General features: G+C 36.9%; 1 protein-coding gene across 3 annotated transcripts; it reads right to left on the reverse strand.

Annotated features, from left to right (window-relative positions):
- On the reverse strand, positions 3,056 to 16,043 carry LOC109348183 (phosphatidylinositol 4-phosphate 5-kinase 7-like). Of its 3 annotated transcripts, XM_019588467.1 has the most exons (10): positions 15,774 to 16,043; positions 14,663 to 14,825; positions 13,483 to 14,541; positions 12,871 to 13,038; positions 12,139 to 12,304; positions 6,582 to 6,692; positions 6,305 to 6,492; positions 5,271 to 5,425; positions 4,259 to 4,421; positions 3,140 to 3,422 (listed from the first exon to the last, which is right to left on the reverse strand). In XM_019588467.1, the coding sequence occupies exons 2-10, from the start codon at positions 14,677 to 14,679 to the stop codon at positions 3,140 to 3,142; spliced, it is 2,310 nt and encodes a 769-aa protein (XP_019444012.1). In that variant the 5' UTR covers positions 14,680 to 14,825; positions 15,774 to 16,043. The 3 variants fall into 3 exon arrangements, with proteins under 3 accessions (XP_019444003.1, XP_019444012.1, XP_019444021.1); XM_019588458.1 differs by lacking the exon at positions 15,774 to 16,043 and having other exon boundaries at positions 3,056 to 3,422; positions 14,663 to 15,744; XM_019588476.1 differs by lacking the exon at positions 15,774 to 16,043 and having other exon boundaries at positions 3,315 to 3,422; positions 4,269 to 4,421; positions 14,663 to 15,746.

Raw genomic sequence — 16,249 nt, forward strand, 5'->3', positions numbered from 1 at the left:
TAGGATAGGCTCACATACATTATTTACATCCTAATACTCCTCTAATTTTAGAAGTTGCAGTCATTCATCTTAGGGTAAGGGTGGCAATTGGATGAATTTGGATTTAGATACTAATGGATAGATGAAAAGTCATCTATCAATCCATATAAATTCATTATATCATATTTTTAAAATATTCATTCCAACCATATCTAATGCATTTAATCCATTCATTTCATTCATGTATCCATTTTAATAAATTGGATGGATATTCAACCCATTTTTTTAATTTGAACTAAATATTTTTAATAAAACATAATTTGAAAAAAAAATTCATTTAAAAGTTATTATTTAATAAAGCATTTTTAAAAATCAATTTTAAAAACATTTTTAAAAAGTGTTTTTTTTTTAAAATATTTTTTTTAAAAAGGTGAGTTTGTGAAGTTTTTATCCTAATGAGGAAGATAGAGTTCTCATGAGAGAAAGGAATCAAAAGATATATCAATCAATCTTAAAGGTATATCAAAATTAAAATAAAGTATTGAGGAATAATCAAAGTTGGGAAAATAAAACCTTCAATGAACATGAGAAGAAGGAAGGAAGATATTGAAAAAATAAACTTCCATACAAAAAGAAAATTTTTGAAAGAATGTTTTGTTAAAAAGATAATGATCATTTTGTTAGAAAGAGAGTGGTTTATAAATATGTGAGGAATATATGAGAAGCATATAAAAATATTATTAATTTTATTCTAGGCAATATGGATCACGGGATAGAGGAATAAAAGGTCCAGAATACTGTTGAAGATAAATTTTAGTTAGCAAAAACAATCTATTAAACTAATATATAAAATAAAATTATCAGCTTTTGAAAAAACAATTATAAATAAAAAGATATTGCAAAATATTCATTCACTACCTAGACATGCAAAAAAACAAAAATAAACTCACCAAACAGTAAATTCATATCTTACTTGTTATATTTTCTTATGAGAGAAAATATTTTTATTAAAATAAATTGAAGTATAAGCAATATTGCTACTGCATTGGAACTTGTCTACAAAAAGTTATTGTATTGGAGTTGATATGACACTACTAAGATACCAAAAACATAGCTGATAGATATAAAATCCTCTTTATAGTAGTGTAGGCCATTGTAATATAGGAAAGGATGGAATGTCTAATTATTAAGGTGGTTGATAAATATTATTAATATAATATTATGAATGATTTGATTGATTAAGAAGTAATTGCTACTTTGTTAGTAATAAGGTCTGAAAACTTTTTTGCACGTTAGGTTTGCATAGTATAAAGTTGGATTTATATGTTGTTTTTTGGGAAATATATTTTTATTTTTATTTTTATTTTTTGGATGAGTTGGAATCTATCCATTATCAAACCTAGTTTGTTGATAAACAATGTCCTATAATAATTTGATCCATCAAGACAACGAATTCTAATGATTTTTTTGTTAGATTAAATTCTGACGATTTTATAGTTTCTTTATTAGAACAGAAACCATTAAATTAAAGCAAAATGAATGTTGTTAATGTTTCACTTCATTATTGATCTTTTATGGATAAGTCAGTGGGTTGGATTGGAAGGCCAGGCAAGAAGTCTTCTTGGAAGTGTCTGGATTGAGCTTGGACCCACCAATGGAGGTACCGTCAACTGTTAGATCGCTTGATGCCCCTGAATCACTCGGTTGGCACAACAGAAGTAACCAAAGACAGTGTCAATGTTCTTTCGTGGATGAGTCAGGTGAGTTAGACTGGAAGATCGGGCAAGAAGTCTTCTTGGAGGTGTTTGGATTGAGTTTGGACTCGCCAATGGATGTACCTAAAAAGGTGTTTCGACGATCAAGTCAATATGAGATTGATGAGAGGAAATAGAGAGCTAAGGTTGGAGAGCAAGAGTAATAAGAGTGAACAATCAATCCTTCCTTTTGGGGGGATTCCCCTATTTATAGTGGTAGGATAGATGAAGTAGTCCTTGGCGAGTACTATTGGTGTGGTCGACCATTCAGGTCTGTAGGAGGCTATTTTGCTTGTGTTAGACAGATTTGACAAAAATGTACTTTGTGTTTAGTTGACTTGTAACTTGTAGCAGATCTGGTAGCCATATCGTAGGTATGTCCTTGTCGTGTTGGCAAGAGGTTAAGTGGGTTTTGCACGTGGCTTGCTGCGATTAGCAGATGCTTGGCTTGTAGGTGGTGTGGCAGTACATTGTTGACAGAGTACTATGCGGGATGTCGAAACAGTGGTCCCAAAATGAACCGACCTAGTGTGTCCAGCCAACGACGAGGCATCTGATTAAGCCCTTTGTTCGAATACGCCTAGTTCTCGGCCAGTCGGGAACGAGACTAACCCGACCAACATGGAATGCTCGGTTGGTTGAGGTGGAACAATTGCCCCTAATCTAGTAGGATGCTCGATAGTCGAACATGCTAATAAGCTTAGATGTTTCTGATGGTCCTTGAAGTTCGACCTTTCAAATGTGAGGGTCGGCTAACCGGGATGGAACAATTATTATTTGCCTAAAGTGTATCATAGAGCATAATTTCCTAGCCTTCATAACATATATAAAGTATGAGAAAAAGATTTATGCAGTATAAAAAAATTATACATTATCAATCTATCATCGACTACTCATTTTTAATCATCACTTACTCTTTAAAAAAGTAATACAAATGAATAGTAGATGATGTAATAACTATGTATAAATCTTATTATACTCAAAGTATTTACTAAGAGAAAAAATGTATACACTGATATGACTTGTATATATTGTAATTGCATCATTAAACATTCATATTTTATCATTACTGTAACTCTTCAAAAAAAAGTAATCCAAATAAATAAATGAGGGTGTAATGACTGTGTAATAGTGCATAAATATTAGTCTCATTCATTAATGACCTTTTTTTTTTGCTAATTCTATTGTCTTAACTTCATTGCATTCATTTGCAAAGCTTTGTTGATTTTTTTTGTTATTGATAGATGATACAAAATTTATAACAGAATAGATTTCCCTTGTTTGATTAGAAATAAATAAATGAATCTGAAAACTGAGCTAATAAAACAAAAACACTCTTCATGTAGAACAATTAATAACAAAGAAGTAGTAAACTCGAAAAGGAAAGGAAAAAAAATTATACATATTCATGGAGTCTCTGGGAAAACCTTTTTATGGAAGAAATTTATGAAACGTTGAGCATATATCTTTGGTTCTACTACTGATATAGTCATAGGGTCAAATCTCAGTGATTTGCATGCATGCTCAATTTTCTTTTTCATATTGTATTCTTGCAATATATCAATTATGCCCATATAGAGAACCACATCATAAACCTCAAAAAGCTCTACTTCTGATGCATCAACCTTATCCTCATCAACTTTGCTTATAGCTTGAGCTGGCATGTTTACTCCTAATTGCACTCTCAATCTGAGTAATCAAGTAAGGATACACTGAATTGTACATATGATGTATTATTAAAATGCAACACAAGAAAGTGAAGAATTCCTGCTTACAATTGTTAAAGAAAGTTATATGAAGTATGTGACTTGGTGCAAAACTGCAAATAATAATTTAGAGCAACCATATATGGCACTCAAAGGTTCCATGCATTTCATAATTCATATTTCAATAATGACAGGTTCAAATCTCAATTGTTAAGGGTGAAAGATTGATACACATTACGGACCACATCAGATGATGTGGCTGCAATATTGCAACTGCAGTGACTGCTACAGCCGCATCACACCACAATTGTGGTGTAACACCAAATCACAATGATGTGGCCTTATCGGGCTGTAACGCAACCACATCAGATCGCATTTGGACTACAATGCAACCGCATTGGGCCACATTTGGGCCACAACGCAACTGCATCGGACTGCATCGATTTCAAAAATATTTTTTTACTCACAAAATAATTCACAAGGCAACGACCGCAATCACAGTAATCGCAACCGCTATTTAAAACATTGGGTGACACAATTGGCATATTGAACATCCCAAACCAAAAGAAACAAAACAAGTATAGGAAACCATGTTCAGACTTCAAATAGATATGCTTTTAATTAAATAATTGGCCAATGGAATGTCCAACATGACCTGAAGCTGGTGGTATTGAATGTATTGGTGCAAATATATCTCTTGCTATGTTATAAATATTAGCTACATTTGACATTGATAATTTTCTGTTTCTAGTACTTAGGTGCATATCAGGGTGGAACTAATTTGATGCAAAGGAGAGAGACTATTTTTTTAGAACATACCTTGCAGTACCTGGCAGTAAAAGATCAACTTCCATGTCACCTATGGAGTGTGCTTTCAGTTTCCCTCTAATGTGCGGTCCGGGTGTGGTATCGACAAAGCTGGGTTCATGGGCAACTAACAACAAGCCTTTAGGAATAATCAGCTGCTCTCCTTGTTTGACATCTAGTTTAAGCAAAGCAAGTCGAAAAGCACTTGGTAGTAAGAAAGAAACCAAGGTGCGAATGCAAAATTGCATATAAAGGATTCACATGTGCAGATGCATTCATTGAGACAGTATAACAAAATTTATCACACACAAAGGTAACATATCCATAGAAAGCATGCTGTAATCATTGCTCATTGCTCATTGCATTGGTACGTATTTGGGTACCGGGACAAGCAATTATTCGTTTTTTCCATCTGATAATTTCCCAAGTTAGCTGTAATATTAAGCCACGATGTGATTCATAATGATAAAAAGAAATATGAGCAAAAAAAGTAATGTCTCCCTATGGTCAATTTTATAGGTCGGTATCCTGAAGTTTTCAAGAGAAGAAACACATGTAAACATAAATAGAATTAAACCAGAGTTCCATGTGTGCAAACTTCACCTACAGTGTAGGGGCTAAATTTGTTTGACATTGCCTTGTTGGTTAGAGCCAGGTTAAAGGAGGCTTGTGGGAAGATTAGTATGATAAACAAAGGGTGTGAGGACACTTCGCGGGAGACCAAACAAAAAACTAATAACATGCACAAGTAATTATGCTAAAATAAAAGGCTCAAAGCAACCCGGCTTGTAAATCGAGAAATCACAAATATGCTGGTTATATTTTCATGTCTAAACATGGAATTCAACCACAAAGAAAAAGTGTTTCTCTGTAGACAAATAACAACTCAATATTAAAACGCTGCTAGATAGTTCAGCCGCTAAATTCCCACCGATACCAAGGAGAGATAAGTTACTAATCATTAATTTTTGCAAGAACAACTCCACATCACATTATAAATAATTGGCATCGGAAAGAAATTTACCATCTCCAGAAGGTAAGCTATCCGGACGCTGCATTGGTCCAGGAAGTTCAGCTAAGGCCTTTAAATTCTCTGGAGCTCTAAAATGTAATCCCAAGAGAAGGCTGTAATCAATTATGTGCTGAGACTCCAGGAACTTGCAATCTATAGAAATTTGACTGCACCAGAAAAAAAATTCTTGTCACGATAAAAATAGCATAGTAACCCTTTAATGAGAATTCGAATGCAATTGCCATGATAAATATATTAGTGCATATGCACTCGGCCTATGAGTCACAACTCAGTTTAATCACATTGTGAAGAACTTAGTATGAAAGTAAATCAATTAAAACCCAGAAATGTTCCACCAATTGATATTTATGCAGTAGCTGAATTCCATTTAGTCATTATTCAGTATGAATTGCAACGTTTACCTTGCAACAAGTCTATTGAATAAAACAAGAAAATTCGGTAAACAAGTTAAACCTTTAATACTAGTTTCATAACATAAACATATTTTATCGCCCTGCACTAGCTATACCTAATGCATCACCTCTAAGATGGTCATTGAGTGGTTTTGTTGATCCAAAATGGAATTCCATTAATCATTTCAATTTGAAATCATGAAGGGACATAGAACTTCCAATATATCTCTGCTACTTCAAAAGATCATCTGTTTCAATGAATGAGGAGTTGAGATAGGGGCCAATCAGAACTACGAGAAAAGTAGTTCCATGGCCCTATGATTTCAAGGGAAAGATGCTATTATAACCATGATCAATATTATTAATCCACCATGAAAGGAAAAGTTGTTTACGTTCGATGCAATCGGGGAAGTCCTAGAGTATATGGAGGTACCTTTGAGAGTAAAGTGGTTAAGCATTTCCCACGAGAAAGAATGAATAATATAAACCATGAAATAGGCAATATATACTGTGGGCTAGAATAATGTGAGTGTTATGTTCTTGAAATTTGAAACAAATACTCCTTAATTATACAGTAAAATACATTGCATATCCGTCATTAATAGAAGTTGCTCTCACAAAATAGGAACTTACTTGAGTAGTGATTCTCGCAACTTTATATCCATTTGAAATTCATACTTTAGATCAAGATCTTTCAATGTTGTATGGCTATTAATTTTATCTTTGTGTGTGCATCTTCCTTGAGAAGATCCCTTCAGATCATAACGACGGTGGATATGGAGTTCTGTGCAAAACATATTCCCCATGACCACAAAGCGCACCTGATGAAGAACAGGTAAATATTTATATTTAAACATTTAAACCAATTACCAAATACGGAGGAAGACACTGGAGACAGATATGGTGGTACCTTTTTCCCACCTCGTAGTGTTATGCGATGGAGCCCAAAGAATTTTGTAATAAGAGTATTCTCATACTTCCCTACATGATTGTAGTATTTAGGAAGCATATTGAGCAGAAACTACAAGGAAACATATGTAAATAACTATTAACTTTGGAGTTATCATTTAACGGGGTACGTAATTCATTTTTGATGATGAGAGACTGAAACATAATCAATAATCTATATCTCTCTAAAAGTGCTTTTTGAACATAAAAACATCTTTTCTCCAGAGAAAAGCACATCTGAATGAGGTCTCAATTAGCCATTTGGGCATTGGATTTCATGGAAGTTGTCATCATATAAGTGGCAGTAAAAGTACTCTTGGTGTTCATGGATTATGAGATGGAAACATAAACGAAAAAAAAAATTTCTCCTGAAAATTCCCATCCAAATTGGGCCTTAATTACCCACTATGGCATTAGATTTCATGAACTTTGTGCTTAAATTTTAACAAAGTGCAACTGTTATTTGTGGACTATGAGATGGAAACATAAGCAATCAATTATTTATCTCTAGAAGTGCTTTTTTAAACCTAAAATGTATTTTCTCCGGAAAAAGCACATCTAAATGCAACCTTAATTTGTCATTCTGACATTGGACTTCATGTTTTTTCCCTTAAAAGTTATCATCAGATTAGCGGCAGTGGCTAGTACTACTAGTATATATGGTGTTGTGATAAGGCTCATACCAAGCCAGGGGTCATTCATGTATATAAGAGGGGGAAAAGGAGAGTTTGGTTAAAATAACAAACTCTCCCCTTCCTACCTGCTGGGTAGTTAATTCAGTTAGAAAGGGAGGGAAATTCTATAAATAGAAGTTTGGGGTGAGAGGGAAAGGTGTGGATGATTTGTATTAACTGATTGTGGAATCAGTGGGCTGGATCGAGGGATCCTTCAATTTCTTGTAATTCTCTATCTCTAATTCTAATAAAACAGTTAGAACCCTAGCAGATTCAACCAGAATCTGAGTTAGGGGCAATTCCTTTCTAAATTCTTCTTCTTTTCTGTTAACTAAGATACCAGTGCTTAACACTGGTATCAGAGCACCCTTCTGGTGCCTGTGGAAAATTGTCACCACCGCGCTGATCTTGGAAACTCTGTGTATGGTTTCTACGCGAAGCATGGCTAAGGAGAACGAGAGTGGAGCTTTGGAAATTAGGGTGGAGGTGAGGTTATATGAGTTGAAGACCCTCCCTGAATTGATTCAGAAGGCCATCTTGATAGAACAGAGGAATCGGGTGGTGCATAAGAAGGCCCAGACAGGGTATTCCAGGTCATTTGGGTCAAACAGATCCAGTTCTTATAACAAGGTAGTTTCTCTAGAACCATCTAACTCCAGTAACTACAGGAAGGAGGGATCTTCTGTGGGAAGTGTAGCTGTGCCTTCCAGAACTAGCTCAGATGGAGTTGTATCTAAGTTGGGAGGAGATTATAGAAGGCTCACGAGTGCAGAGCTCAAGGAGAAGAGAGAAAAAGGGCTTTGTTTTAGATGTGATGAGCCCTTTTCCAGGGACCATAGATGCAAGAATAGGCAACTACATATGCTTCTTATGGCTGATGAGGAAGAAGATGAAGGAGGAGAAGGGGAACCTGAGGTAGAGACCCTAAATTCTTTACAACTCTCTCTGTACTCTATGAAGGGCTTCACTTCAACTAAGTCTTGGAAGATTGGAGGTATGTTGGGCCAGCATGCTGTGGTGGTACTCATTGATTGTGGAGCAACCCACAATTTCATATCTAAGGACCTGGTGGAACACCTACACTTACCTGTGCAAGATACCAAAGCCTATGTGGTGGAGGTAGGGGATGGACACCTTATTAAGTGTAGGGGAAGGTGCTCCCAACTCACTCTGAGTGTACAGCAACTAAAGGTAACCCAAGATTTCTACTTGTTTGCCTTAAGGGGAGTGGATTTGGTACTAGGGTTGGAATGGTTGGCCAGCCTTGGGGAAGTGCAGGCTGATTTTGGTAGAATGACCTTATCCATGAGGAGAGGTGATGCTAGAGTTATCCTTCAGGGTGATCCTGCTCTTTCCAGAACAGAGTTGGCTCTAGGAGCTTTCAAACAGGTATTGTTGAGTGAGGGGGAAGGGTTATTGCTCCAGTATGACCCACCTGGAGTAACCAATCCTGATTTGGTGGTTTGTCCAGAAATAGAGGAGGTGTTACAACAGTATTCAGCAGTGTTTCAAGATATCAGAGGATTACCTCCTGCTAGAAGCCATGACCATGCCATACACTTGAAGGAGGGGGCTGAGAGACCTAATTTGAGGCCATATAGGTGTCCCTACTATCAGAAGTCAGAGGTAGAAAGGTTAGTGGCTGAAATGCTAGAAGCAGGGGTGATAAGGCCAAGCATAAGTCTTTACTCTAGTCCTATCATTTTAGTGAGAAAGAAAGATGGGGGTTGGAGGTTTTGTGTGGACTATAGGGCACTTAATAGGATTACTATCCCTAATAAGTTCTCTATACCCTTAATTGAAGAACTTTTGGATGAGCTTGGTGGTGCTAAGGTGTTTTCTAAGCTGGACTTAAAATCAGGTTATCATCAAATTAGAATGAGGCCAGAGGATGTGGGGAAGACTGCTTTTAGGACTCATGAGGGCCATTATGAGTTTTTGGTCATGCCCTTTGGGTTGACTAATGCTCCTTCCACCTTCCAGTCACTCATGAATGAAATACTAAGGCCATTTCTCAGAAGATTCACCCTGGTTTTCTTTGATGACATCTTGGTGTATAGCCCTGATGTTACTTCTCACAAGCAACATCTCAGGGAAGTGTTGGCCTTGCTACTTCAGAATCATCTTCAAGCTAACAGGAAGAAGTGTAGTTTTGGCCAAGCTAGTATTGAGTATCTTGGTCATGTGATATCCAGAGAAGGAGTGGCTGCTGATCAATCTAAGGTGGTGGCAATGAAGACTTGGCCTCAGCCCAATAATATTAAAGGTTTGAGGGGTTTCCTGGGGTTGACAGGGTACTATAGGAGGTTTGTGAAGAATTATGGGAGGATGGCCAAGCCCTTAACTGACCTCCTCAAGAAGGATTCATTTTTATGGACTCCAGAAGCCTCCTTGGCCTTTGAGGGGTTGAAAACTGCTATGATGGAGCTACCTCTGTTGGCTGCTCCAGATTTCAGTAAGCAATTTGTGGTAGAGACTGATGCTTCAAGCCAAGGTTTGGGTGCTGTTTTAATGCAGGAGGGCAGACCATTAGCATTCTGGAGCAGGGGATTGTCTATCAAGGCTCAACAGAAATCTGTTTATGAAAGGGAATTAATGGCCCTTGTTCAAGCTATACATAAGTGGAGGCACTATCTTATGGGGAGGCACTTCATCATTAGGACAGATCAGAGGAGTCTCAAATTCCTCACTGAACAGAGGCTGTTTTCAGATGAGCAGTTTAAATGGGCAGTTAAGTTAGTAGGTTTGGATTTTGAGATTCAATACAAACCAGGCAGGGACAACTCTGCTGCTGATGCTCTATCAAGAAGGATGATGTACTCTGCTATCTCAGTGTTGAATAATGAAGAGGTGGAGGAATGGCTTCAAGAATTGAAATTGAATCCTAAATGGAATCAAGTGATGCAGGATTTGGTCATCTCCCCTAAATCTCACCCTGGTTTTGAGTTGAAAAAGGGTGTTCTGTACTATAAGGGGAGGTTGCTGCTATCAAGGGACTCCAACAGAATTCCTCTCATAATTTCAGAATGTCATGAAACTCCATCTGGGGGGCATTCAGGGTATTTCAGAACTTACAAAAGGGTCTCTAGCTTCTTGTTTTGGGAAGGTATGAAGGGTGACATCAAGGGTTTTGTTGAGAAGTGTGACATTTGCCAAAGAAATAAATATTCAACCTTATCCCCTGCAGGGCTACTCCAACCTCTCCCAATCCCTCAACAGGTTTGGATGGACATCTCTATGGATTTTATAGGGGGATTACCTAAGGTGAAGGGAGTGGACACTATCTATGTTGTGGTTGATAGACTAACCAAGTATGCTCATTTTTTTCCTCTTGGTCATCCTTACTCAGCAAAAGATGTGGCTACTGTGTTCATAAAGGAGGTGGTGAAACTGCATGGTTTTCCAGCTACCATTGTCTCAGATAGGGACCCTGTTTTTCTGAGCCAATTCTAGAAGGAGATGTTTAAATTGGCTGGTACTCAACTGAAATTAAGCACATCATACCATCCTCAGACAGATGGTCAAACTGAGGTAGTTAACAGGAGTTTGGAGACTTATCTCAGGTGTTTTGTTGGGCCAAAACCCAAGCAGTGGGTAAAATGGTTGCACTGGGCAGAATTTTGGTTTAATTCCAACTACAATGGTTCCACAGGGATGACTCCCTTCAGAGCACTTTATGGCAGAGAGGCTCCTCTGTTGGTCAAAGCTGGAACCATACCATCCAGGGTTGAAGAAGTCAATAGGCTATGCACTCAAAGGGATGGTATCTTAGAAGAGCTCAAGCAGAATTTGGATAAGACTCAGAACATGATGAAACAACATGCTGATAAGCACAGGAGGGCCATAGAGTTTGAAGTGGGGGATTGGGTTTATCTCAAGCTGCAACCTTACAAGATGAAATCTCTTATCTCTAGACCTTATGCTAAACTGGCCCCTAGGTATTATGGACCTTATGAGATTATTAAAAGGGTTGGATTGGTAGCTTACCATTTAAGTTTGCCTACTCATTCTAAAATCCACCCAGTTTTCCATGTGTCTCTATTAAAGAAGGCTCTAAAGCCACATCAACTGCCACAACCTCTTCCCCCTATGCTGAATGAGGAGATGGAACTGGAAGTAATCCCTGAAACCATCCTTGAGCAGAGAGAAGATAGTGTGGGCAACTTAGAAGTCTTGATGAAGTGGCAGTCCTTACCAGAGCATGAAGCTACTTGGGAAGCAGCCAGCACCATACAAGAGCAGTTTCCCCAATTTCAACTTGAGGACAAGTTAAAACTTTTAGGGGTGGGTAATGATAAGGCTCATACCAAGCCAGGGGTCATTCATGTATATAAGAGGGGGAAAAGGAGAGTTTGGTTAAAATAACAAACTCTCCCCTTCCTACCTGCTGGGTAGTTAATTCAGTTAGAAAGGGAGGGAAATTCTATAAATAGAAGTTTGGGGTGAGAGGGAAAGGTGTGGATGATTTGTATTAACTGATTGTGGAATCAGCGGGCTGGATCGAGGGATCCTTCAATTTCTTGTAATTCTCTATCTCTAATTCTAATAAAACAGTTAGAACCCTAGCAGATTCAACCAGAATCTGAGTTAGGGGCAATTCCTTTCTAAATTCTTCTTCTTTTCTGTTAACTAAGATACCAGTGCTTAACATGTTGGGGTAGCAAGTATCTGTCGAACTGTGATTTATCACTCTTTAGTCCATATGTCATCAAATCTGCTTATTTATCTAACTACAGAACTTTTAAAAGGTCAAACGCATACACCAGTTGACGAATTCAACACAATAAGTAGAGTAAAAATGTATTTAGATCTATTGAGCAAAAAAGAAAAAAAGTGACTACGAACCTTTAGTTCAGATTTTTTCAGTGTCTTTATCACAAATCTCTCGTCTTGAGAAAGATAGAAGATACTGCCACTTTTTCCAGGTGAAGATATGTCCCTCAGACCAGAATCACCACAAATGGACATCATGTACTCTGCGGCGTCTAATTTGAACATCTCTCTCAAATTCCTGGAAATATATGTTTGTGTGATTATGCGATGAAAGAAGAAACAAAAAAGCGACTGGAAAGTTAAACAGGGTTGATTCCAATATCATTAAATGGACAAAGTGTTAGTTTGGAAATATGTAGTTGTTAGATTTTGCCAATGAATTTATCAGGAAAGAACATAACATATGTTGCTAACGGAGTAAAAGTGACCTGACTAAGCACTTCATTAACGTCACTATAATCTTAAATTCACAATATCAATGCATATTATACTGATGATTACTATGGCCAAATTTAAAATTGGACATATTACTTTCCTTTGAGGATTGGACTATACTTCAACAACACTGATTCACTAGTTTGGAAATTCTTCTTAGGGTTTTCACTTTGTTGCCACTTGAATAAATTATGATTCACCAATGGTTGTATAAACTAAACTCGGCCATAAAAAAGAGATAATACTTTCATATCTTACAACTTTAAAACAAACCAATGATATTGTATCAATATGGAAAACATTCTAATGCATGTTGTCATGATATAACTCTTCAATTATGAAGCAAATTTGCATGTAGTAAATAAATACCTGAAGACCATAGGGCAATAGTCTTTCCAGTAGAAATCTATAGAATAATGTGGCGGAGTCCTCTGTGAACCCTCCTTGGGGAAGTACATCTTTATCATAGCTCGACCTCCAAAATCAGATGACCGAACTTCTCGTGCAGGCACTGGTGTAATTTTCCCAACAGTGTACCTGTGAATTCATCCAAAAATTGTTCAAATCAAAACTTCATATGAAACACAATACCAAATGGAATAAGCCATGTTAATCATGACTTAAAATACACGCTGAACCACCCCTCCCCCTTCACTATAATGCTAACATGGTGAGTTTTTTTCAGAATGTAATTTTGTTTTTTCTTTAATTTGTTAGTAAACTATTAAAGAGGGTGAGCTTGACGCAATGGTATGGTTGCTGCTTAGTGACCATGAGGTCATTGATTCGAATCTTGGGAACAGTCTTGTCACTTGTGGGATAAGGCTGCATATATCTACCTTCCCCATACTCCACTAAGTGGGAGCCTCGTGCATTGGGCAGTAGAAAGAAAGAAGATTTTAAAAAACTGGAAGTGATAAATAACTAGATCAAATTTTCTAAAAACATTTTAGAAGGGTGACAATACACCAAATAATTTACCTTATGCCAAGCTGCAAATTTAGCTTCAGATAATAGCTTCTGCGGCCTCCAAAAATGTCCATACATGAACTCTTCTTCACTGGTGTCACATTAAACTTATTTTGCCGTTTATTTTTATGGGATGATTCTGAATACTTCTTAGTTCTCTCCATTATTAGAACTCCTTGCATATATTCCCTTTCGTAAACCAAAGTACTTGTACCAGATGCCTCAGATTGACTTTCACCAAAGGTCTGCAATACTGTTGATGAGGAATCATGACATGTGCGATCTCCTGCAGGATCTCGAAGGTTCTGATATGCATCCAATGATGTAGTCCTTCGAGATATTTGATGCGAACATTTTGATCTACTAATGCCTGAAATATTTTCAGAAAGGCTGCGCTTAACTCTTGGTTTTGGAGCCGAATGTTTCTCTGTATTCAATGATAGACCACTATCATTGCTGTTAATGCTAAACTTTCGTATAGATGGATGTTTACTACCAGCAGGATAGAATGTTCCTTTTCCATCCTTAAGGCCCTTACTCCATGTACCGAAATAAAGCCCTCCATCTGCATATATATAAACTCCTGATCCATGCCTAAGACCATTTACCCAACAACCGTCGAAAGTATCACCGTTAGCCCACTTCATAACCCCTCTGCCGTCTATTTTCCCACCTTTCCAATTCCCAATATACGTATTTCCGTTACTCCAAGAATACCTTCCGCATCCTTCACGGATTCCTTCTCTCCATAAACCTTCATAACTATCTGAATTGGAATACTCCTTCCATCCAATCCCATGATAAGCATTCATCCTCCAGCTGCCTCTATAAACACAACCGGTAGATCTTGTAAAGGTTCCATAACCATGAAGGTAACCACCAGAGATGTCACCCTCGTACTTTGCTCCTGATGGCCATATAATCAATCCTTTCCCTGTCCTTTTACCATCTTCCCAATCACCCTCGTATACTGTTCCATCAGACCACGTGTACTTTCCTTTGCCGTGCGGCAGTACGGCCTTGATCTCACCAATGTAGACATCCCCATTTGAAAAGGACGTCTCTTTAAAACTATAATTTACAATAAACGGTTAAATCGTTGTACATGCATACACAACAGAACAGACATAGTCAAAACAAAATACATAACATAAGATGGTGAACGGGGCAGACGAGTTTCTATGAATATTACCTTCCGCTGTCCTCCATAAATTGCAGACTTTCACTGATCTATTAAGATAACTCCAAGAAGTACCATTCCTCAGAAAGGTTAAACTTGCTGCTACCTGATACAATACGAAAATTTATCTCTGACTTCACCCGCTTTACGACACTGCTATTCCCCACGATGAACTCTGAAACATTTACAACCATCGTAAGGAGACTTAACATGCAACTGAAGACAAAGTCAGACTCACAGTAAATACTTTAGCAGAGGAACATGCTTTCAAGCAACTTTTGACTCAAGGGACCTAGCACATGGATGCACCAACACTCACTCATCCTAGTCAAACCATCAATTCTTATACCACTTGTTGTAGTCGTGGAGCCTAAACACTAGAGAGATATGCATCCAATGAGCTAAGAGAAGAACCCGGAATAAGTTTGTTTGACATCACATGTTGACCGAAAACCTCAAGGCATTAGATATGCAAATACATAAATGATTCTTACTTTTTTTGTTTCCTTCTTAACGTGAGACTTATTTGATTCACTCTCACTTAAAGTCTAACAATTTGCATCAACTGTTTTTATATAAGTCCTTCCATTTGGTATAAAGATAGGGATACGAATTCACTCAACAATTATAAAAGCCCATATCCGAAATTCAGATTCCAAGGAGACAATACTAAACATACATCCTTCTACACTTATCAATGGCTCCTATTTATTGGAACATGGATTCTTAGACAACTGTTTCATACCATTTAAAATTTCGCTTTCTGGATTGTGAATCAATAATAAAGAAACAGATAAACCATAAATCCATCTGGGTATAAAGCATCTGTGTAATTAAGAAACCTATTTCTCATACTGATTGAGAAATTGAATACAATCAGAAACACAATTACAGAAAAACAAAACCTTTTCTCTGACAGAAAGGATAAACAAATTCTTGTAACCTCATATTATCAGCATAAAATAAGTAACAAAACCCATACCCTTCCAAAAATGCTAACTGGGTTACTTAAACAAGAGGGCATCAAATAAAATAACCTCTTGTTGACGTGATGAATCCACAACGCATAAAAGTTCAAACACAAAAGAAAAACAGATTTTGACATAAGAATCAATGAACTCACCTTGAATAAATGGAATAATGAATGAAGGGTAATCAATACTATGCTTTTTAATATGAAACAAAATTGAAACCAAGAACTTGTTCCTCATAAGAAAATCAAAAACATATCTAACAAAGTTTCAAACATGTTTCTCTTTATTTGTCTTTATCTAACATTCTATCCGACAAGTGCCACACCACTCAAACCTTATTGTACTTCCAGATACTATGCTCTAATAGAGACACATCACCACCATTAACATATTTGATTCTCTGACTCTAAGTTTATTTTTTCTGAACTTTGATGATAACATATCATATTTGAAAATAGTATTTTATGTCTTTCATTTTCATTTTAGAGTATATAAAATTTATGCGCCGACAAGTCATTGCATTATTTATTATCTATTTGTATTACTTTTATTTAAAAAATTAATAATAATTAAAAATAAATGGTAGATATAGTGACAGTGTAAAAATGAATGGTAGATGCAGGGT

This window comes from Lupinus angustifolius, chromosome LG01, assembly GCF_001865875.1.
Source record: "Lupinus angustifolius cultivar Tanjil chromosome LG01, LupAngTanjil_v1.0, whole genome shotgun sequence".
Taxonomy (NCBI): Eukaryota; Viridiplantae; Streptophyta; class Magnoliopsida; order Fabales; family Fabaceae; genus Lupinus; species Lupinus angustifolius.